Source organism: Pristiophorus japonicus, chromosome 1, assembly GCF_044704955.1.
Source record: "Pristiophorus japonicus isolate sPriJap1 chromosome 1, sPriJap1.hap1, whole genome shotgun sequence".
Classification (NCBI taxonomy): Eukaryota; Metazoa; Chordata; class Chondrichthyes; family Pristiophoridae; genus Pristiophorus; species Pristiophorus japonicus.
The window spans coordinates 59,250,735-59,273,934 of NC_091977.1; the positions used below are offsets into that span (position 1 = coordinate 59,250,735).

At 43.6% G+C, this 23,200-nt stretch overlaps 1 protein-coding gene across 4 annotated transcripts in view; it reads left to right on the forward strand.

Annotated features, from left to right (window-relative positions):
• LOC139263987 (beta-1,4-galactosyltransferase 1-like) overlaps positions 1–11,503 on the forward strand; it is a 75,075-nt gene extending 63,572 nt beyond the window's left edge. For all 4 annotated transcript variants that reach the window (XM_070880087.1, XM_070880094.1, XM_070880089.1 and 1 more), the window contains one exon: positions 7,672–11,503. In XM_070880087.1, the coding sequence (XP_070736188.1) occupies positions 7,672–7,822 (151 nt within the window). In that variant the 3' untranslated portion in view covers positions 7,823–11,503. The remainder of the gene's footprint in view (positions 1–7,671) is intronic.
• The last annotated feature ends 11,697 nt before the right edge of the window (positions 11,504–23,200 follow it).

Genomic DNA, 23,200 nt, shown 5'->3' on the forward strand with positions numbered 1-23,200 from the left:
AAGTTGAAGCTCATGGAACTGAAGGCACATTATTGACCTGGTTAGGAAATTGGCTGAGCGGCAGGAGACAGAGAGCAGGAATAATGGGCAGGTACTCTAATTGGCAGGATGTGACTAGTGGTGTACTGCAAGGATCTAATTTGGGGCCTCGATGATTCACCGTATTTACTAACGCCTTAGATGATGGGATAGAAAGGCACAGATCTAAGTTTGCCGATGACACAAAAATAGATGGCATTGTAAGCAGTGTAGGTGGAAGCATCAAATTACAAAGATATTAATTGGATTTCAATGTAGGCAAATGTGAGGTCATTTACTTTGGACCTAAAAAAGGATCTGCTGGGCAGGCCATATAGGTCGCATGCCAGACACGAGATTCCCAAAGCAAGTGCTCTACTCTGAGCTCCTTCATGGCAAATGAGCCAAAGGTGGGCAGCGGAAACGCTACAAGGACACCCTCAAAGCCTCCTTGATAAAGTGTGACATTCCCACTGACATCTGAGAGTCCCTGGCCCAAGACCGCCCTAAGTGGAGGAAGTGCATCCGGGAGGGCGCTGAGCACCTCGAGTCTCAACGCCGAGAGCATGCCGAAATCAAGCACAGGCAGCGAAAGAGCGTGCGGCAAACCAGTCCCACCTACCCCTTCCCTCAACGACTATCTGTTCCACCTGTGACAGAGTCCGTGGCTCTTGTTTTGGACTGTTCAGCCATCAAAGAACTCACTTCAGGAGTGAAAGCAAGTCTTCCTCGATTCCGAGGGACTGCCTATGATGATGATGAAAAAGATAGAACAGAGTACTTTCTAATGGTGAAAAGCTAGAAACAGCGGTGGTCTGAAGAGACCACCATGTACATAGATCATTAAAGTATTCTGGATCAGTACAAAAAATAATCAAAAAGGCTAATAGAATGTTGGCCTTTATATCTAGAGGACTAGAATACAACGGGGTAGAAGTTATGCTGTAATTATACAAAGCCCTGGTTAAACCATATCTGGAGAACTGAACAGTTCTGGGAACCACATCTTAGGAAGGATATATTGGCCTTGGAGGGAGTGCAGCATAGATTTACCAGAATGATAGAATCATAGAAATTTACGGCACAGAGGAGGCCATTCGGCTCATCGTGTCTGTGCCGGTTGAAAAAGAGCTGCCCAGTCTAATCCTACTTTCCAGCTCTTGATCCGTAGCCTTGTAGGTTACAGCACTTCAAGTGCATATCCAATGTGATGAGGGTTTCTGCCTCTATCACCCTTTCAAGCGAGTTTCATGCCCCTACCACCTGGGTGAAAAATATTCACCTCTACTCTGCTCTAATCCATCCACCAATTACTTTATACTATGGCCCCTGATTATTGATCTCTCTGCTATCTAGAGCCCTCATAAATTTTTTATACCTCAGTTAAATCTCCCCTCAGCCTCCTCTCCTCCAAAGAAAGCCATCCCAATCTTTCCTCATAGCTAAAATTCTCCTGTTCTGGCAACATCCTCGTAAATCTCCTTTGTACCCTCTCCAGTGCAATCACATCTTTCCTGTAATTTGATGACCAGAACTGTATACAGTACTCTAGCTGTGGCATAACTGTGTTTTGTACAGTTCTAGCATAACCTCCCTGCTCTTGTATTCTATGCCTTGACTAATAAAGTAAAGTATCCCGTATGCCTTCTTAACCAGCTTTGTTAAGCTTTGAAACCCGGAGCTTGAGCTCCACCAATTGACAACACTTCCTGCACATGGTTATCCTGGACTTCCTACATGGCATGGATGTGCATTTGACTGTACTGAGGTGCCCTGCCATGCCTCTATTTATTAGACTAATAACTAAACTTCTTAGTTTAACCCACTGCCTTAACTTGGAGGGAAAAAAAGACAAAATGATTTACTCAAGTTTAACAAGAGCCACTGAGATACTAAACACAAAAGCTAAATATTAGATAGCCAGACACTTAACTTACGAGTCCTCAGGTTTTGTGGCTCCACTTCTGTTGAGTTGCGCATGAGAAACCGCCTTCCTCTTTTCCACCAAATTCTTCCACTCTGATTGCAATTCACCCAGCTCTGTGCTCAAGCTCAATGATACCTGGACTTCAAGGGTTAAATAATGAGGCAAGATTACAAAAACTTGGGTTGTAGTCCCTGCAATTCATAAAGTTAAGGGTGATCTGATCGACGTTTTCAAGATATTGGGGAGAACTGATGGGGTAGATAGCGATAAACTATTTCCACTGATTGGGGAGTCCAGGGGGCATAGTCTAAACATTAGAGCCAGACCTTTCAGGAGTGAAGTTAGGAAACGCTTTTACACGAAAAGGGTGGTAGAGGTTTTAACATTTCTTCCGCAAATGACAATTGATGCTAGGTTAAATTTAAATCTAAGATTGATAGATTTTTGTTAACCAAAGGTATTGAGGGATATGGAGTTAAGTCACAGTTCAGCCATGATCTCACCAAATGGCAGAAATAGGCTCGAGGGACTAGATGGCCTACTCCTGTTCCTATGTTCCTATAAAACCTTTGAGAGCTGAAGGTTTGCTGTCCTTTTCTGTGAGCTCTTCCTGGGCATCCGTTGCTACATTGCAGAACAGCATGGTGCCAACTTTATCATTCATTTAAGAACATAACATAAGAATTAGGAACAGGAGTAGGCCATCTAGCCCCTCGAGCCTGCTCCGCCATTCAAAAAGATCATGGCTGATCTGGCCGTGGACTCAGCTCCACTTACCCGCCCGCTCCCCGTAACCCTTAATTCCCTTATTGGTTAAAAATCTATCTATCTGTGATTTGAATACATTCAATGAGCTAGCCTCAACGGCTTCCTTGGGCAGAGAATTCCACAGATTCACAACCCTCTGGGAGAAGAAATTCCTTCTCAACTTGGTTTTAAATTGGCTCCCCCATATTTTGAGGCTGTGCCCCCTAGTTCTAGTCTCCCTGACCAGTGGAAACAACCTCTCTGCCTCTATCTTGTCTATCCCTTTCATTATTTTAAATGTTTCTATAAGATCACCCCTCGTCCTTCTGAACTCCAACGAGTAAAGACCCAGTCTACTCAATCTATCATTATAAGGTAACCCCCTCATCTCCGGAATCAGCCTAGTGAATCGTCTCTGTACGCCCTCCAAAGCCAGTATATCCTTCCTTAAGTAAGGTGACCAAAACTGCATGCAGTACTCCAGGTGCGGCCTCACCAATACCCTATACAGTTGCAGCAGGACCTCCCTGCTTTTGTACTCCATCCCTCTCGCAATGAAGGCCAACATTCCATTCGCCTTCCTGATTACCTGCTGCACCTGCAAACTAACTTTTTGGTTTCATTTTTCCAAAAGAGTTTCATGCACAAGGACCCCCAGGTCCCTCTGCACCGCAGAATGTTGTAATTTCTCCCCATTCAAATAATATTCCCTTTTACTGTTTTTTTTTCCAAGGTGGATGACCTCACATTTTCCGACATTGTATTCCATCTGCCAAACCTTGGCCCATTCGCTTAACCTATGTAAATCTCTTTGCAGCCTCTCTGTGTCCTCTACACAACCCGCTTTCCCACTAATCTTTGTGTCATCTGCAAATTTTGTTGCACTACACTCTGTCCCCTCATCCAGGTCATCTATGTAAACTGTAAACAGTTGTGATCCCAGCACCGATCCCTGTGGCACACCACTAACCACCGATTTCCAACCGGAAAAGGACCCATTTATCCCGACTCTCTGCATTCTGTTAGCTAGCCAATTCTCTATCCATGCTAATACATTTCCTCTGACTCCACGTACCTTTATCTTCTGCAGTAACCTTTTGTGTGGCACCTTATCGAATGCCTTTTGGAAATCTAAATACACCACATGCATCGGTACACCTCTATCCACCATGCTCGTTATATCCTCAAAGAATTCCAGTAAATTAGTTAAACTTGATTTCCCCTTCATGAATCCATGTTGCGTCTGCTTGATTGCACTATTCCTATCTAGATGTCCCACTATTTCTTCCTTAATGATAGCTTCAAGCATTTTCCCCACTACAGATGTTAAACTAACCGGCCTATAGTTACCTGCCTTTTGTCTGCCCCCTTTTTTAAACAGAGGCGTTGCATCCAATCCGCTGGTACCTCCCCAGAGTCCAGAGAATTTTGGTAGATTATAACGAATGCATCTGCTATAACTTCCGCCATCTCTTTTAATACCCTAGGATGCATTTCATCAGGACCATTTGCTATTTTTGTGGCATTATCTGTCGGCACTTGCAATTTCAGGTAATTAAGTATTTGACCACTTAGGATACTGATTTCCACTCCCATGAGCTTCTTGAACGTATACTCTCCCTTCACCTTTTTTCTGCCCATTTATCTCTGCATTAAATTTCATCTACCTGTCTTCACATTTCATTAACCTGACTATGTCTTCCTGAACCGCTTGCAAAATTCTTTATTCTTAGCCAGACCCTTCACTTTTGTGTCATCAGCAAATTCCAAATTTATGCTCAATTCCAAATCATCCATAGATACTGAGAACAAAAGTTCCAGCATTGACCCTTGGGGTATAGCATTTCCAGCCCTTCTCCAGTACAAGTTACTTTACTGCATGTCATTCAACCAAATTTCTATCTATGTTGCTACATTTCCTATCCTAGTGTATGCCTGAATTTTTTCTAACAAGTCCCTGTGAGACAGCTTATGTAATACCTTCTGAAAACCCATACACACTACATCTTGTGCATTGCCCATATCTACCCAATTAGTCCCCTTTTTTTAAAAAAAAACTTATTTTTATCAAACAGGACTTTCCTTTAATAAATCTGTGCTGGCATTTAAAAAAATTATTTCTTGGGATGAGGATGCCGTTGGCAAGGCCAGCATTTATTACCTATCCCTAATTGCCCTTGAGAAGCTGGCAGTGAGCCGCCATCTTGAACCGCTGCAGTGCTTGGGGTGAAGGAACTTCCACAGTGCTGTTAGGGAGGGAGTTCCAGGATTTTGGCCCAACGACTATGAAGGAACCGCGATATATTTCCAAGTCAGGACGGTGTGTGATTTTGGAGGGGAACTTTGCAGGTGATGGTGCTCCCATGCGCTGCCTCCTAGGTGGTAGAGGTTGCAGGTTTGGGAGGTGTTGTTGAAGAACGCGTGGCGAGTTGCTGCAATGCATCTTGTAGATGGTACACACTGCAGCCACTATGTCTGTGATGGAGGGAGTTAATAATTAAGGTGGTGGATGGGTTGCCAATCAAGTGGACTGCTTTGTCTTGGATGGTGTTGAGCTTCTTGAGTGTTGTTAGAGCTACACTCATCCAATCAAATGCAGAGTATTCCATCACGCTCCTGACTTGTGCCTTTTACATGATGGAAAGGTTTTGGGGCGTAAGGCAGTGAGATACTCACCGCAGAATACCCAGCCTCTGACCTAATCTTGTAGCCATAGTATTTATGTGGCTGGTCCAGTTAAGTTTCTGGTCAATAATGACTCCCAGGATGTTGTTGATGGGTGATTTGGCAATGGTAATGCTGTTTAATGTCAAGGGGTGCTGGTTATATGCTCTCTTGTTGGAGATGGTTATTGCCTGGCATTTGTGTGGTGCAAATGTTACTTGCCACTTAGCCCACGCTTGAATGTCGTCCAGATATTGTAGCATGCAGGCATGGGCCACTTTATTTTCTGAGGAGTTGTGAATGGAACTGAACACTGCAATCAGCAGCGACCATCCCCATTTCTGACCTTATGATGGAGGGAAGGTCATTGATGGAGCAGCAGATGATGGTTGGGCCTACAACAGTGCTCTAAGGAACTCCTGTAGCGATGTCCTGGGGCTGAGATGATTGACCTCGAACAACCACAACCATCTTCCTTTGTGCTAGGTATGACTCCAGCCAGTGGAGAGTTTTTCCCTGATTCCCATTGACCTTCAATTTTACTTGGGCTCCTTGATGCTGCATTCGGTCAAATGTTGCCTTGATGTCAAGGGCAGTCGCTCACATCTCACCTATGGAATTTAGCACTTTTGTCCATGTTTGGACCAAGGCTGTAATGAGGTCTGGAGCCGAGAGGTCCTAGCGGAACGCAAACTGAGCATCGGTGAGCAGGTTATTGGCGAGTAAGTGCCGCTTGATTGCACTGTTGATGACACCTTATCAATTTGTTGACGATTGACAGTATACTGATGGGGTGGTAATTGGCCAGATTGTATTTGTTCAGCTTTTTGTGGACAGGACATATACATGGGCATTTTCCACATTGTCGGGCAGACGCCAGTGTTGCAGCTGTACTAGAACTGCTTAGCTAGAGGCATGCCAATCTCTGGAGCACAAATCTTTAGCACAACAGCCGGGATATTGTTGGGACCCCCCTAGCCTTTGCTGTATTCAGTGATATCAGATGGAGTGAATCGAATTGGCTGAAGACTGGTTTTTGTCATGGTAGGGACCTCGGGAAGAGGCCGCGTTGGATGGTCCACTTGGCACTTCTGACTAATGGTAGCAAACGCTTCAGCCTTGTCTTTTGCCCTTGTGTGATGGGCTCCACTATCATTGGGTATGGGGATGTTCATGGAGCCTCCTCCTCCCATTAGTTGTTTAATTATTCACCACCATTCACAACCGGTTGTAGTAAGACTAGAGTTTGATCTCATCTGTTGGTTGTGGGATCGCTTAGCTCTGTCTATAGCATGCTTTCACTATTTAGCCTGCATGTAGTTCTGAGTTACAGCTTTCCCAGGTTTACACCTCATTTTAGGTATGCCTGGCACTGCTCCTGGCATGCTCCTCTACACCTTGTTGAACCAGTGTTGGTCCTCTGGCTTGATGGTAATGATAGTGAGGGATATGCCAGGCCATGCAGTAACAGATTGTGGTGGAATACAATTCTAATGCTGCTGATGGCCCACAGTGTCTCTTGGATGTCCAGTTTTGAGATGCTATTTCTGTTCTGAATCTAGCACAGTGGTAGTGCCACACAGCATGTTGGAAGGTGTCCTCTGTGTGAAGACAAGGACTGTGTGGTCACTGCTATCAATACTGTCGTGGACAGATACATCTGACAGGTAGATTGATGAGGACAAGGTTAAATAGGTTTATCCCTCATGTGCAGGGGCAGTCTGGCAGCTATGACCTTCAGAGCTTAGTCAGTAGTGGTGCTCCCGAGCCACTCTTGGTCCAGTTTTATTCTTCTTGTATCTCGTAGCGGTTTGGTGCAACTGAGTGGCTTGCTGGGACATTTCAGAGGGTAGTTAAGAGTCCAGCACATTGCTGTGGGCCAGACCAGGTAAGGATGGCAGATTTCCTTCCCTAAAGGACATTAATGAATCAGATGGGTTTTTACAACAATCCAGTAGTTTCCATTACTGATATTAGCTTTTGATCCCAAATTTATTTAACCAATTGAATTTAAATTCCTCAGCTACTGTGGTGGATTTGAACTTGGATCATTAGTCCAAGCCTCTGGAGTACTAGACCAGTAACGTAACCACTCTGCTACCATTCCCGTACCGGTCCTTGATTATCCCATATGTTTCAAAATACTCCAGTAAAATAAAAGTCTTATGGTGCACAAAAAGGCCCGAACAGCAATACAAATTGCACCTATTCCAGTTAAGAAGTGTAAATTCTAGGATGTGTAAGTTCTAGTAGCTAGGAATATGAGATCTTATTAATAATGTATGAGTTAGTTATTCTGAAACATTTGCTTACAGGTTTGACAGAATTGCACGTACGAGACAGACAATGCAAAATGATGGTTTAAACTCACTCAAGTATAGGGTTCTCCAGGTCAAGAAATATCCTTTATACACCTTTATTGATGTGGATGTCGGTGGACCTGGAAGACCTCCATCCTCGAGATAAGAAAGGTGCTGAAGAACTTCCTAATAAATTCAACTTGATCGAGTTCTTAAATTCGAGAACCTTCCTCTTCATGTTGTATACCATATGTGCCTTATTCAATTGCTTTCAAATGCTGCATTTCCTCCTTGCATTTATCAGAGTTGTTGATGTCTAAATTACAGGAATTTGAACATCATACATTGGGTAAACATTTTATCTTTTTTTTTTAAATTGCCTACATGCAAATATAATCTATTATATTTTCTAATCCAGGTGTGATATTTAGACTCTCAGGAACTCTCTATCACTGTGTAAATATGTTGCTTTTTTTAAGTAATTCATCAGCTGAGGCATGTTTCTATTACCTGTCTTACTTTGCTCTATTGTGGATAGTTTTAGAAACATTGCTAATTTATTTGCAATACTGATTTTTGTGCCCACACTGATGCCTGGAGAATGTGATACCTGAAATGTGATACACATCTAACAGAGGCAGACTGTGCTGCCTCGTTGCCAGTGAATTGCATTTTACTGTTAGAAGACTTTGGGTAGGAGAGTTGATTCTGTCCTAACAGTAAAATTTATTCAACTTTAAGTTTGAAGAGTTACATCCCACCTGAGTTCAGCTATCCATTATAAAGTCCAAATGCTATGAAGATGGCTTCAGCGCACTAGGGGGAAGAGTGTGGGACAGTGGGATTAGTTTGGGGATTGGTACAGGGCGCTGAGCCAACTACCAGGTTAGATTGCTAATTTTTCTTTTTACGTGTTGTCGAGATGTAAGTTTTTGTTCCTTTATCTGATGCTTTGACAAGATTGTACTACTAGCAGCCACTTTGTAATGTGCATCAGATTATATTCCTCATTTTACCAGTAATCATCTAATTAACATGATTTTTTTTTTTTAAAGTTCCAGATTTTGTGTCTGACTCACCTAGGGAAATTAATTTAACTCAACAGACAAGATACAATCAGGTTTTTAAATAATCATAAAATTTGCATTATGATTTTCAAAATGTGTGTGTAGTTGTACTCTACTCATGAAAGATGACTGCTTTTGGAGTGGAATTCTTGTCACTCTGACATCAAACATTGACCTGTCAGACACACAGTAGAATTCTGGACATTACCCTGCTGCAATAGTAATGGAATATACTTCAGTTCTTGCAACTATTCAGCTTAATTATGTTTTACAGCAGCCAATGTCAGTGCAATAATAGTTTATACTGTGGTCATTTTGATCTGCAACTTGTTTGCAGGACAATGTGTTTTTCTGCATGATCTGACTTTTGAACCCAATGATTGCCATTTATATAAACATATTTCTCAGTTTAATTGGTTTTAAATACTAGTTGCTAGAAAACATTTGAACATTTATTAGATTTGTTTATCAATTAACTTGTTTTTTTTATCAAACTGACACGATGGATAAGTAGAATTTTGTAATGAAGAATTGCCTCAATTTTACATATTGCATGAATTAAAAAGCTCTAATTTTGGAGAAGTGAAGCACCTTGTGCAATTTTACAAACAGAAGACTTTTTTATTTAAACACATCTCCCATGGTGTTGCTCCCAATAAATCACTTGCAACATATAATGCAATTTATTATTCTTCTGTCGGGTACAGCTGTGTGTAACTTCATGTGTCATTAAGGTCACACTTGATGTGCCTCTGCAAAGTCAATTAGAGACAAATTGTTAGTGAGTAGATCAAGACTGTCAGTTAGAGGTCAGAACAAATTTGCCACAAGTGTCTGGATACTTCTGGTAGCAACAGGTCAGGCCCGGATCGGCCTATGTCAATGTATGTACTCCACACAAGCCTGCTCCCACTCTTTTCCCCCCCCCCCTGTATCCCTCTGTCGCCTTCTCCCTCTTGTATGCATCACCATCATAGGCGGTCCCTCGAACGAGGATGACTTGCTTCCACGAGAGTTCACAGATGTTTCAATGAAGGACCCGATGTTCCAGTCCAGCACTCCATTGAGGGGGTGGGAGATGCCTGTGCGTGGATTTTTTTTTTAACGTGTGGTGACCGTTGCACATCAGCCACCACACAGGCTTGATAGAGCTAGGCCTTTATCCAGTGGCAAGGATTAACCAGGATGACTGGGGACCTTTTCTGCTGCATGGACCTAGTGCGCGCACACATCGCAGCGTGGGCAGGTCCGTGCCCTCTACTCTTCTGGGCCCTGTACTCTCATTTGCCGCACCTCCACCATGATGTTCCAGGGTCCGGCGCTCCAGCTCTATTTATAGCCCTGACCTGTGGTGGTGGTCTCACACAGGTCTGGGCAGCCCACGATGTTCCAGGGCCCAGCGCTCCTTCTCTACTTATAGCCCCGACCTGCAGTGGTCTTGCACAGATCGGGGCGGCCCACGATGTATGCATCAAGCCTCTCCTTAAATGCTATCTTCAACCAGTCCATGTGGCAAGTGTTCAGAAATTTGCATCTCTGACACCTAAAGTATGATGGACATGTCTCAGTGTGTGATTTTATATATATCTAGGTATACAAACATGTGCCTTTGTGCAGATAGATAGATTCACAGAAGGGAAAAAAAGTGTTAATCTTCATGATTCTGCTGCGTTCTTTCCCTTTTCTCCAGTCTGTCCTCACCACACACCCCCCTGCCATTGAGCTTCCTGCACAGTGGTGAAGGACATTTGTGCTCGTGTGAAGCTTTATACTCAAGTACCAAAAGCAGTGCCTTGTTGTCTGGGGAAGCATGTGAACTGTAGGAATACAAATGTTCCAATGGTTCGTGGACCTGGACTGTGGCCAGCCAAAGAAAGTCACACTCCTCTGTATGTTAATTAATAACAGTTACCTTTAATGAGTTAACATTTCACAGAGCATTAAAGCAGTTTACACAAGCATAAAGACAGCATCAAGCAATACATAGCACCTTTAAACCAAGGAATCAATGTCATAGCAGCAGTGTGATCAACTCTTGCGTGGCGCTTGATTTTTCTGGTGGGACATCCTCCTCTATACAGAGCTTTGATAGGCTACGCTGACCCTTTTTTATATGGTTCTTGCTAGTTGGGGTGTGAGTAAAAGTTAATGGAAATCACATTTTGTCTAACCGTCCACCATTGCTATGCATTAATGAAGGATTGTTGGCTGTTTGTTGTGTGTCACTCAGCTTCCCTAGATGTTAAACCAGATGCCATTATCTGACTTTTTTGGATTGGAATGTGTAAGTCTCCCACACCCCTATTATCTGTCTGCAGACCTCTCGAGGCTTTGTATGGCTCTGAATGGTCCTGTTTTTTTCTAACTGCCTCAGCAGTCTTTAACCACTTTGGTTCCTGAGTCTTACAGAATTTTCCACCTTTCTTCCTTATCAGTTGTTTTTCCAAACTAGAGGCCTGCTTGAACCTTCTCCGAGCTGCTTCAGTGATTTCTGCAAAAGTTTAAACCCTTTCCTTGAGAACCTAATCCAAATCTGCCATCTCGGTCTTCCATTGTTTTTCTTGATTGGAGCTATGGATACATTGAGATACAAGATTGAAGTCGATTAATGTTTACAGTCAGTTTTGCAAACCTTTGCACTTGGAATTTTAAATATGCAAAATGTTTATGCTGGCAGTTTTTATTTTGAAAAATGCGTGTGGGTTTCAGCTTTCCTTTCCAAAAGGTCAAAGTACACAACTCGCAAAGCTTTGATTTTAAAAAATCTACTGGTGTTTATAAAGGCATGTTAATTTGTAAATAAAAATGTTTATTGAAACTGAATTAAGTTTACCTGTGTGTTTTGTTTCAAAAACAATTGTCACATTTATTGTTCAAACCCGCATGCAGTCTCATTGCAAATACCCAAAACATTGGAGTGCCTGGGCACCCGCCTAAAATGCTAATCGGAACCTAATACTGCCAAAGTTGGTAGAAACTGAAACCTTTAAAGGAGCAGTTGAAAAAATGGGACTTAATGTGGAGCCAGTAGGAGCAGGATTGATGGGATGTTGCAGCTGGCTGGGATCATGTCCAAGAGGGACAGTTCTGTGAAACAAGTATTGAATCTGTGCAAATTACACGTGCTATAATTAATATCGTCTCCTCCAATGTGCCGATCTGATGAGAACCCTGTGCCTTCATAAAAGTTATAGGAATAAATTAGTGTCTAGTTATAACGGTGGTGTCAACAGTAGTTTCTAACCCTAACCCTAACACTAAGCACAACCCCTAAAACATGCTGTCATATCATCACAGGCCTAACCACAAGTCTAGAACATAATAGGAGTGGGAATAGGCCATTTGGCCCCTCGAGCCTGCTCCACCATTCAATAAGATAAAAGCTGATCTAATCTTGGCCTCAACTCCACTTTCCTGCCCGTTCCTCATAACACTTCACTCCCGTATTGTTCAAAAATCTGTCTATCTCTACCTTAAATATATTTAATGACCTAGCCTTCACAGTTCTCTGGGGTTGAGAATTTCAAAGATTCACAACTCTCAGAAGAAATTCCTCCATCTGTTTTAAATGGGAAACCCCTTATTCTGAAACTATGACCCCTAGTTTTAGATTCCACCACGAGGGGCAACATCCTTTCTGCATCTACCCTGTCGAGCCCCCTCAGAATCTTATGTTTCAATAAGATCACCTCTCATTCATCTAAACTCCAATGAGTATAGGCCCATCATGCTCAACTTTTCTTAAGACAACCCCTTCATCTCAGGAATCAACCTAGTGAACCTTCTCTGAACTGCCTCCAATGCAAGTATATCCCTCTAAAACATTCCACTTGCCTTCCTGATTACTTGCTGTACCTGCATGCTAACCGTTTCATGTACAAGGACCCCCAGGTCTCGCTGAACTGCAGTATTTTGGAGTCTCATTGGAAAAAAAAGTAATTTTCCTATTTTTCCTACCAAAATGGATAATATTGTGTTCCTAACACAGATGAGGCTGCATACAGGGAGGTTAAAGTAAGAGTGACCTCAGTCTTTATTAAGACACTCCAGAGTGAGGAACAGGCCTTAGGGGCCGGCTTATATACAGGGCTCCCAAGGGATGCTGGGATCCCTAGTGGCAGAACATGGGAGTACATGCTTTACAGATACACATCACACACTCTTCCCCTCCCTTCTCTCCCTTCCCCTCCTCCCTATTCCTTCCCCTCCTCCCTATTCCCTCCCCTCCTCATCCCTCCCCCAAGTCAAAGTGAAAACTATTTACAAGGTGAGGCGGTCAGGAGCCTTTCCCTGGTGGACCGCCTCGGTACAAATGTCTGTTCAGGTATGTTGGCTGTGCCCTCGCTGGGCTGGCGTGTTGTTGGCCCTGCAGGGCTGCTGGGTGAGCCTGGCCTTGCTGGGCTGTTGGGCATGATGGGTTCGATTTCCTGATCCGGTGTGGTGTCGTTGATCCTTTGAGTGTGTGTTGTGGGCTCGAAAAAGGTGGTGTCTGCTGTGGGTTGTTCAGGGCAGTCTGAACCGTAGCCGCGTTTGGTCCAGGTGCTTTCTGCAAATTTGTCCATTGGCTAGTTTGACTACAAACACCCTATTCCTTTCTTTAGCTATCACCGTGCCCGCCATCCACTTGGGACCATGTCCATAGTTTAGCATATACACAGGGTCATTCAGCTCAATTTCCCGTGACACAGTGGAGCGACCATCGTTTACAGTTTGTTGCTGCTGCCTGTTCTCTTCCTGATTATGCAGGTTGGGGTGAACCAGTGAGAGTCTGGTTTTAAGTGTCCTTTTCATGAGTAGCACAGCCGGGGACACCACTAAGAGCAAGTGGGGTCTCGTGCGGTAGCTGAGCAGTACTCTGGACAGGTGGGTTTGGAGTGAGTGTGGAAGAAAGAATCTATGGCTTATGGTAAAGGGAAGGGTTAAATTCTGTTTTTGCTATATTTGAAGAAATAATAGGACTAGAACAACACCCACACTTTTTAGCCTTGAAACTTAGAAATGTAATTAAATGACTATCTGGTATTAAAAGGGAGTCTCCTGATATTCTGCTTATCAGACTGTGAACAGGGAGAAATTATGCCAGGACAGATAGTGTGTGCCTCCCGAGATGACCTTTGTACTCACGGAACTAATGAATAAGATTCCTTTTCTATTTCTGTATAAAGATGGGGACAATTTGCTTGTAGAGCAGAGTCTTCTGCCTTGGTACGGTCCAAGCAGGCTCTTCGAGATATCTCGCTATTTTTTTATAAAATTCTCTCGAAGTGCAATTCTGAAAGTCTCCGCCTGAGTTAATTTAAGCTAAATTTCCTCGACAGATTCTGGTGTAGTTAGGCAGGATCTCTTTATATTTAAAAAAAAACGAGATCCAAAAGAACTAAATTTAATAAAAATGATCTTTGAGAAAAGAGGAATTTTAAGGACCTTCCTAGCTGAAAGAAGGAAGGTGCCTAGGCTGTCCTAGCAAAAGGGGGACGGGCCGCCGAGATCCCCTGGAGGGTGAGGCATAATTTAAGGTAGCTACCGCAAAAAAAGCTAAAATAACAAAAAGGCAAAAGGAGACCCCGAGCTGAGCGGAAGAGAACAGCGGTGAGCGCTTTGTAAATTATTGTATATTTTGTAGGATTGTCCTAACTCTCATTTCAGAAAAGATCGCGAGACGTTGCACCCGGAAGAATGGGAAACGGCTCTACTCGAGCAGGGCGCTCGCGCCCAGCTCCTAGAAAAGGAAAGAAAGACGACCTCTCGACTGAAAGAATGAAAGTACATCCCAAGACTGAGAAAAGAATCCGTAAGGTAGTAAAGCAACGAGAGAAGGTAGGAGATCCTATTGTGCCGCCCGGCTCGCCGGCGGACACTGTAATTAAACAAACAGGAGACGACAGATACGCGGTAACGTTTAGTAGCGATTTGTTCTGCTGGTCTGATGGGGATTGGCCATATGGAGGAAGTTTTAAATTGTCCTTAATTGAGGAATGGAGACAGACCACCAAAGATGGGGCGGGGGACCCCACTTGGGATAAAGATTATATGGAGAATTGTTTTAAAAAATGGACAGAGGTGGCAAAAAGGCACCAGCCCCCTAAAAATAAAGAGGAGGAGGGTAAGGAGAAGCCCCCCCCCCCCCGGAGTGCCCCAGTTATGACCGCTTCCCCTGTCGGCTTATATCCCCGTCTTCCAACCACCAAGCCGGATGATTGGCAGGAAATTATAGAAATAGTGGCCGCCCAGCCAGATCAGGCCTCCAGGCGACGAGCCCACCCACAAGACCCACCAGAAGATGAAAATGGAGAAGGGGGGGGGGGGGGGCCGATGGAGGAATCGAGAATAACGACACACCCCCTAACCCAGGAATGAGTACCAGGACCACTGGGACAGGCTGATTCCACCACTATCCCCCCATTACAGGCCCCCTGTGTAATGATCGGAACAACTGCTGTTCTAAAGCCCTGGACACCGGGGGAGGCTCGGGATATGATATTAGCCGCCCTTAATCCTGTTAAGAAGCCAGTAGCCTTTCACAACTGGCTTGAGCAAACCTGTACCATTTATAACCCCCTCCCCGGAGATGTGAAATTATTACTGCAGGCAGCATATGGGTCCTCTTGGCAGGGGGTGAAAGACATGTTCCCTATACCCGCCGGTGAAAATGGGGATTGGCGGGAAAACAATGAGGAAGAAGGAAATGAGTCCCGGGAACATTGGTTGCAACACAGGGGCAAGGATGCCATATTAAGGGGAGCTAAAAAGCACGGAGATATAGGGGAAGTCACACGCTGTCTGCAAAAAGCAGAAGAATCAATGATAGATTTTGCAGGTAGATGGAAAAATAGTTGGGACGAACATGCAGGAATCCCAATGGATCAAAATGAACCATTGGCAGTACAAACCTTGCTAAATTGCATGTTGCCGCAACAAGCAAGAACATACAAAATTAAGGTCTTGGACTGGCAAGGAAAAAGTTGGAAAGAAACGATCACAGTACTAGCCAACATGGATAGGGAGGGACTATTAGCCTTGTTTTCCTTATGGGTGAAAACAGCAGGTCAGTACTATCAGCAAAAAGGAAGAGGACAAGCGCAGAATAATGGAGGAGGATATGGGGGACGAGGGAGAGGACAGTGGCCCCAAAGAGTGTAGAAATTGCGGAAGAAAAGGGCATTGGGCTCGCGATTGCAGGGGCCCCCCGAAACAGGGTGGGGGATTGCAAGGGGATTTCCCCAAACCTCCACCTTCGTTGGCCCCTCAATTCTCGTTCTCTAACCCCAACCCGCACCAATCAGCATAGGGATGCCCTGGAGGCTTAGTGGTACAGGCGGCAGCCCTCCGCTTATCAGCAGACATAGAAGAAAACCCTTTGGCAGTAGTAAAAGTAGGAGACACTTATGTGAAATTCCTGGTGGATACCAGTGCTGCTACTATGTCTTCTGTACCATCCTCTGTGGGATTACCTGTAAGCAACACCACTGTCTTAAGTATGGGTGTGGCCGGTATCCCCATGAAAGAATTTTTATCTAAACCTACCAAATTGATAATTGAAGGACAACCAGTTAATGATGACTTTGATAGTCTCTAAAACAACACCCCTCCTTTTATTGGGAAGACAGACTTTGTGCAAACTAGGAGCCACAATTTATTGCACAAAGGAAGGAATGTTCATGGAGCTCCCTCCAAATAAAATTCATCAGTTCTTTAATGGGATTAGAGAAGAGACAAGGGAGGATAACAAAGAAAAGACTGCCCTCTATTGTTGGCAATTTCTACTCCCCTTTGATACATGAAGTTATACAAAATTTAAAAGCGAAAATCGATCCCAATACTGAGGAATTGATGTATATAATTTTGACAAGCTTTGAGGCAGTTCACTGTACAGCCTGGTACACTCGCCAAAGAGCTGAAACTTACCAGTGTCTGGTACAATCCTTTTTGAACAAAGAAGAAATAATAGAGGCTACACCCCGCATTTATTTTGGACCCGAAGGATTGGGGGTAGCCATTGACTTGACACCCTTACAGCAGCAGCGGTATAGAGAAGAGAACTCGACACCCCATCTGACACTGGCTGTAAAACCGCCAGCGAAACCTAAAGATATGGGTCCGATGATTGTAGGAATAGAAAAAGAAAAACAGCAACAAGGCTATCAACCTTGGGCAGTAATAAAACTGCAAAATGTTCAGATAGACTTTATCACCCACAACAGGGGGATTCTCCAGTGGAAAGGTAAAAATCATGCCTCCACTTTTGAAAAACAGCAACCCCCGGAACAACCAAGCCCTAAGCTGCCAATGGCATTGAATCAAGTATCTTCTGAACTTTGGGCAAAGCATAAGAATCATGTTGGGCAAGTTCATTCTGCAGTACCCCATCGGGTACAATTGATAAAGAACGCCGTGTTACCAAGCATTAGGCAGTATAGACTGCCTCCAGAGGCAGAAAATGGGATAGAGCCAGTCATTTCTGCATTGTTGGAACAAGGAATTCTAGAAAAGACACAGAGCCCGTGTAACACTCCGATACTGCCCATACCAAAGGTTAATAGGCCGAATGAGTGGAGATTTGTGCAAGATCTGAGAGCTATTAATAAGATGGTAGTCCCCATCACCCCTGTGGTACCGGACACCAACATTATACTATCTGCTATACCACCAACAGCAACTGTCTTTACTGTGATAGACCTGTGTTCAGCTTTTTTCTCCATCCCGTTAAATCAAGAAAGTCAGTATCTGTTTGCTTTCACCCACAAGAAGCAGCAGTACACATGGACCAGGTTGCCCCAAGGATACACCGAAAGCCCCGCAGTATATGCAGCAGCAGTAAAAAGAGACCTTGAAGACTGTTCATTATCAGACCAGTCTGTGCTGTTGCAGTATGCGGACGATTTGCTTGTGGCTTCTAGCCACGGATACAGGTGCATGCAAGATTCCCTGAAACTGTTACAGCACCTATGTGAAAGAGGGCACCGAGTGTCGTTACAAAAGTTACAATTTTGTCACTCAAGTCCAGTACCTGGGTTTTCACATATCAAGTTTAGAGGCAGCTAGGACCAGAAAGAATTCAGACAATTCAAAGTGCCACCATACCAAAGACAAAGAAGGATATCTTGTCATTTTTGGGGATGGTTGGGTACTGTAGACAATGGATCCCCGATTATCGAGAATGGGATGCGGTCCCAAGATCAGCTGCCCTAAATGATGCCCCACCCAAGGTGGAGTGGACCCCAGAGAGAGAGAGAGAGAGAGAGAGAGAGAGAGAGGAGGCATTTAAACAGTTAAAGAAAGCCATTACTAATGTTCCGGCATTGGGACTTCCAAATTATGGTAAACCTTTTCAGATGTATGTGAATGAGAAAGAAGGATTCGCAACCGCAGTACTAACCCAAGAACATGGTGGGGGAAATAGACCAGTTGCTTATTATTCGGTTTTGCTGCCTCCAGTAGTAAGGGGAATGCCAGCATGTCTACGTGCTGTAGCTGCTACTGCAGTCATGGTGGAGAAGTCGGTATCTATTGTTTTGGATCATCCATGTGCTGTCATTACAGCCCATGCTGTGTTATTATTTTTGAATTCAGCTGCCACACAACACTTTACAGCATCAAGAAGAACAGGTTATGAAGTATTACTGCTGTCACACCCTAACTATACCTTTCGACGTGCACCAGTAGTGAACCCAGCCACCTTTCTTCCTACTAAAGAAGTAGAGGATCCAGACCAGCATGATTGTCTGTTAACGGTGGAAATAGCCACCTTACCAAGACCAGATTTGCTCACAGAGCCCATGGACAATCCTGATCTTATTTTCTATACGGATGGATCATCGTACAGGCCGTCGGATGACTTGCTGTTGGCAGGCTATGCTATTGTAAATCCCCACGAAACTGTTGAAGCATTCGTCCTGCCTCCCGGAACCTCGGCTCAGGCTGCTGAATTGTTTGCCCTCACTAGAGCTAGTATAATAGCTAAAGATCAAACTGCTAATATCTATACTGATTCCAGATATGCATTCGGTGTAGTCCATGATTTTGGACAATTGTGGAAAAACAGAGGCTTTATCACCTCTGGTGGAAAGCATATTAAGCACTCTCAACTGGTGCTTAATCTATTAGATGCCATTCAGTTGCCAAGTAAGGTAGCCGTTATCAAATGTGCAGCTCACACAACCGGTGAGGATGAAGTATCAGTAGGAAATAGGAGGGCTGACGAAGCAGCCAAACAGGCCGCTTCGGCACAGGCAGACTGCCTTCAAGCAGTCTCAGTTTCCCCTCCACAGGTACTTGACATCCAACAACTTAAAACAGCCCAACAACAAGTTACTATGCAAGAAAGAAGAACTTGGGAAAACCAGGGTTGTTTTCTCAGAAACTACATCTGGTGCCACCCTGATGGGCGAACTGTTTGCCCTAGATCTCGATTTTTGGCCCTGTCTCGCCTAGCACACAGTCAGGCTCACATGGGCAAAGGAGGGATGATGCATGCTATTAATGCACAGTGGTATGCACCAGGAATAACAGTAGTAATTGAGAAAGTTGCTAGAACATGCCAAATTTGTCAACAAAATAACAGAGGTAAAACACCTGCTGAATATGATCATCTGCCCCAGCCAAGTATGCCCTTTGAGAATTTGCAAATTGATTTTGTCCACATGCCTCCAGTATCAGGTCTTAAGTACCTATTAGTCATAGTAGATATGTTCATAAGGTGGGTAGAAGCGACGATGCCCGAATAGTAGTAAAAATTCTATTTAAAGAAATAGTACCAAGATATAGGATACCTATGGGAATCAACAGTGACAGGGGAACACACTTCACTGGAAAAATAGTGCAAAATCTTGCAGAAGCGTTAGGTTTCCAGTGGAAGTTACATATACCATATCAGCCACAGTCCTCGGGAATGGTAGAAAGAGTAAATGGGATAATAAAATCTACCCTCACCAAGGTATGTCAGGAGACTGGACTAAAGTGGCCAGATGCCTTACCATTGGTATTGTACACAATGAGAAACCAGAAAAACCGAAACACTGGTTTGACACCACATGAAGCCTTATTGGGAAGACCAATGCCTACAGGTGTAAAACCACCACTGGCAGCTGAAAAAATAGCATTAATTTGGAATGATGAAAAATCACTAAAGTATGCTCAGGCCATGTGTTGGAGTCTGCATGAACAAATAAAGCAGACACAGGTGCCCCCATCAGAAGGAAATATGCACCCTTTCAGGCCTGGAGATCAAGTGTTGGTAAAAACATTAAACAAAGAATCCTTTTCTCCTAGGTGGAAAGGACCATATCAGATAATTCTCAACACGAACCCCGCTGAAGTTGGAAAAGCATCCAAATTGGGTGCATGCAACCCATTGTAAATATTATTTTCCCGACGAAATACAGCCAAAAGAAAAGGCATTGAACCAGGACGTACTACGATTGCCTGACTAGGGAAAAGGCCATCTTCTTGCTGAAGAACTGTACCTGCTCTTGTACTAAATTAAATATTTGGACTTGAAAGTACTGCCCAAAAGTTTAGGAACGGATGTCAGAGCTCATTTGTGTGCCAGTTTGGGCCTTTATTATTTGGGTCACTGTTACAATAACAACACATCCATACGATAGTAACGACTTAATTCAAGAGTGGTATAGAAACAAACAAGAAAGGGAAGATGGGAAGGGACTCATGGAAAAATTATAAATGGACGTTAGGTATACTGATCATTTTAGTGACAGGGAACTCCTGGCAGGAGGAAGAGGTTCTAAAAGAAGGAAGAGTATGGAAGGGAAATATGGTATGGGAAAGAAGTAATAGTGTAAGGCAGCAAGGCAATTTTATATGGCCAAAGTTGTAAAGTAGGGAATTTTACGGCACGATGTGAGGCATGTGGAATGAAGGAAGAAAGACGGGAATTCCAGTTTATATTGGGGAAAGGGTATCAGTTGTTCATAGAATACCAAGCCGATGTGTGGATGAAGTGTACCCAGAGCACACGGAAAAACAAAACAAGAGATGGGGGTACATAGGAGGGCCGGACGAGAGAAAAGACTTCCTCCGTTATTCATTTACAAGTATGGTAGATGGGCAGCGGATGTTGTGCACGAATAACACCCCGGTGAATGGAGGAGACCCATTCGTGGTAAAATGGTCAGTAAAAGAATCCGGCCACCCAGAAGACCGGGACCCGGGACACCTAAAAAGGATACTGACCACTTGCATCCCAGTGGTAAGATCCCCAGGTGTATTAAATCTAACAATACGAATTAAATATCTCCCAAAGAAAGAAGATGGTTGCCACACAACCAGTGTTAAGGTATCTTTTGAAAAAGAAAGAAACGGGATGTATTAGAGACTGTTAGGTGGAGTGGGAGCAGGAATAGGAGCATTGAACTCCATGGATATCGAGACCCTACAAAATAAAATCCAGGCTGTCGGGGGACTGGTCGGGGAAGATATAAAGATCAGAAATGCCTGGGATGAAGAATTACAGCAATTACAGATATCAGGTTACATCATAAATGAAATGACCTGGGTACAGAATGAAGGGATAGAGAACCTAATGAAAGAACAACAGAGAGTAAACAAGTACACCCATTGCCTGTTTAAAGAAATGATCAGACAGCTATTAAGAGCCGAGTTAGAAAGGAAAATATTATCCTTCCATGCTAACACATGGGAAAGGTTGCTGGAAATTAACAAAAGGGATAAGCTTCTTAATTTAACCATTAACCCTCAAAAAAGATATACCAGTTGTAATTCAAAAGGATGTAATGTTACTATGGAGATAGTAAGACACGAAAAGAAATTTGGTGTCAGTTCCAAGTAATGCCCCAGCTGTTTGGACAGAACTTCTGGTACCCAGAATTTAAAGGAGATTGGGTCGATGAGAAGAATATGACACATCACCAGAGGGGATGTGCTAGGTGGCCATTCGGAATAGTATGTCCCTATCAGACCGCCATACACGAACCATGCTCACTGCAGCACTCCATTGGAGTATGTAAATGGGAATTAAAGCCAACAAATGACACTGATATTACGGAAATAGGACAGAATGAGATCTGTGTGACAGGAAATAAACCTGTCTATCTGGATGGAATTTTGTATAAACCCCCCATTAATAAATGCGTGAGAAGAGTCTACACCCTGTATGACCCTGAAGTAAAAAGAACTTATACCTTTGGGCAATGGCAAAATGTAGAAAAATATTTGTCTATGCACAAGATTGAATCCTTACCCCCCGTAATTAATCTGACCAGACTGCACAATTTGATACGCAATGACAAGAAAATTAAGGAAGCTCTGTCAAAGCAAGGCAGAGACATCCACCAATTTAGAGTCGAAATGAGTTACAAGAAGGGGCAACTAGTGAGAATCGCAGACGAAGTCACCTCTTTGACAGTACACCACTGGTGGGATGTGTTTACCGGATGGTCCCCAAAAGCTACAGCAGTACTGAAACTTGCTATACATCCCATAGTAATCGTAGGTGTGGTTATGCTTGTATTAATAATCCTTTGCGGAATGTGGATAAAATAAAAAAAAATGTCAGAGTCAAGTAATAGGCCTGATCTCTGAAATAAAAAGGAAAAGTGTGTGCATGAAAAGCAGGTTAAGTCGCTTAGAGGAAAAGGTTGATGAAGACGAATATCTCAAAATGCGACCCTATCCTGAAGGGTATGAACCCCCTTTTCAGCAAGAAGAGAATATAGGAAATTGTGTTGATCTAAAAGTTTTAAAAAAAGAACAAGGAGGGAATTGTGGAAGAAAGAATCTATGAATCTATGGCTTATGGTAAAGGGAAGGGTTAAATTCTGTTTTTGCTATATTTGAAGAAATAATAGGACTAGAAACATAGAAAATAGGTGCAGGAGTAGGCCATTCGGCCCTTCTAGCCTGCACCGCCATTCAATGAGTTCATGGCTGAACATGCAACTTCAGTACCCCCTTCCTGCTTTCTCGCCATACCGCTTGATCCCCCTAGTAGTAAGGACTTCATCTAACTCCCTTTTGAATATATTTAGTGAATTGGCCTCAACAACTTTCTGTGGTAGAGAATTCCACAGGTTCACCACTCTCTGGGTGAAGAAGTTTCTCCGCAACTCGGTCCTAAATGGCTTACCCCTTATCCTTAGACTGTGACCTCTGGTTCTGGACTTCCCCAACATTGGGAACATTCTTCCTGCATCTAACCTGTCTAACCCCGTTAGAATTTTAAATGTTTCTATGAGGTCCCCTCTCATTCTTCTGAACTCCACTGAATACAAGCCCAGTTGATCCAGTCTTTCTTAATAGGTCAGTCCCGCCATCCCGGGAATCAGTCTGGTGAACCTTCGCTGCACTCCCTCAATAGCAAGAATGTCCTTCCTCAGGTTAGGAGACCAAAACTGTACACAATACTCCAGGTGTGGCCTCACCAAGGCCCTGTACAACTGTAGCAACACCTCCCTGGTCCTGTACTCAAATCCCCTTGCTATGAAGGCCAACATGCCATTTGC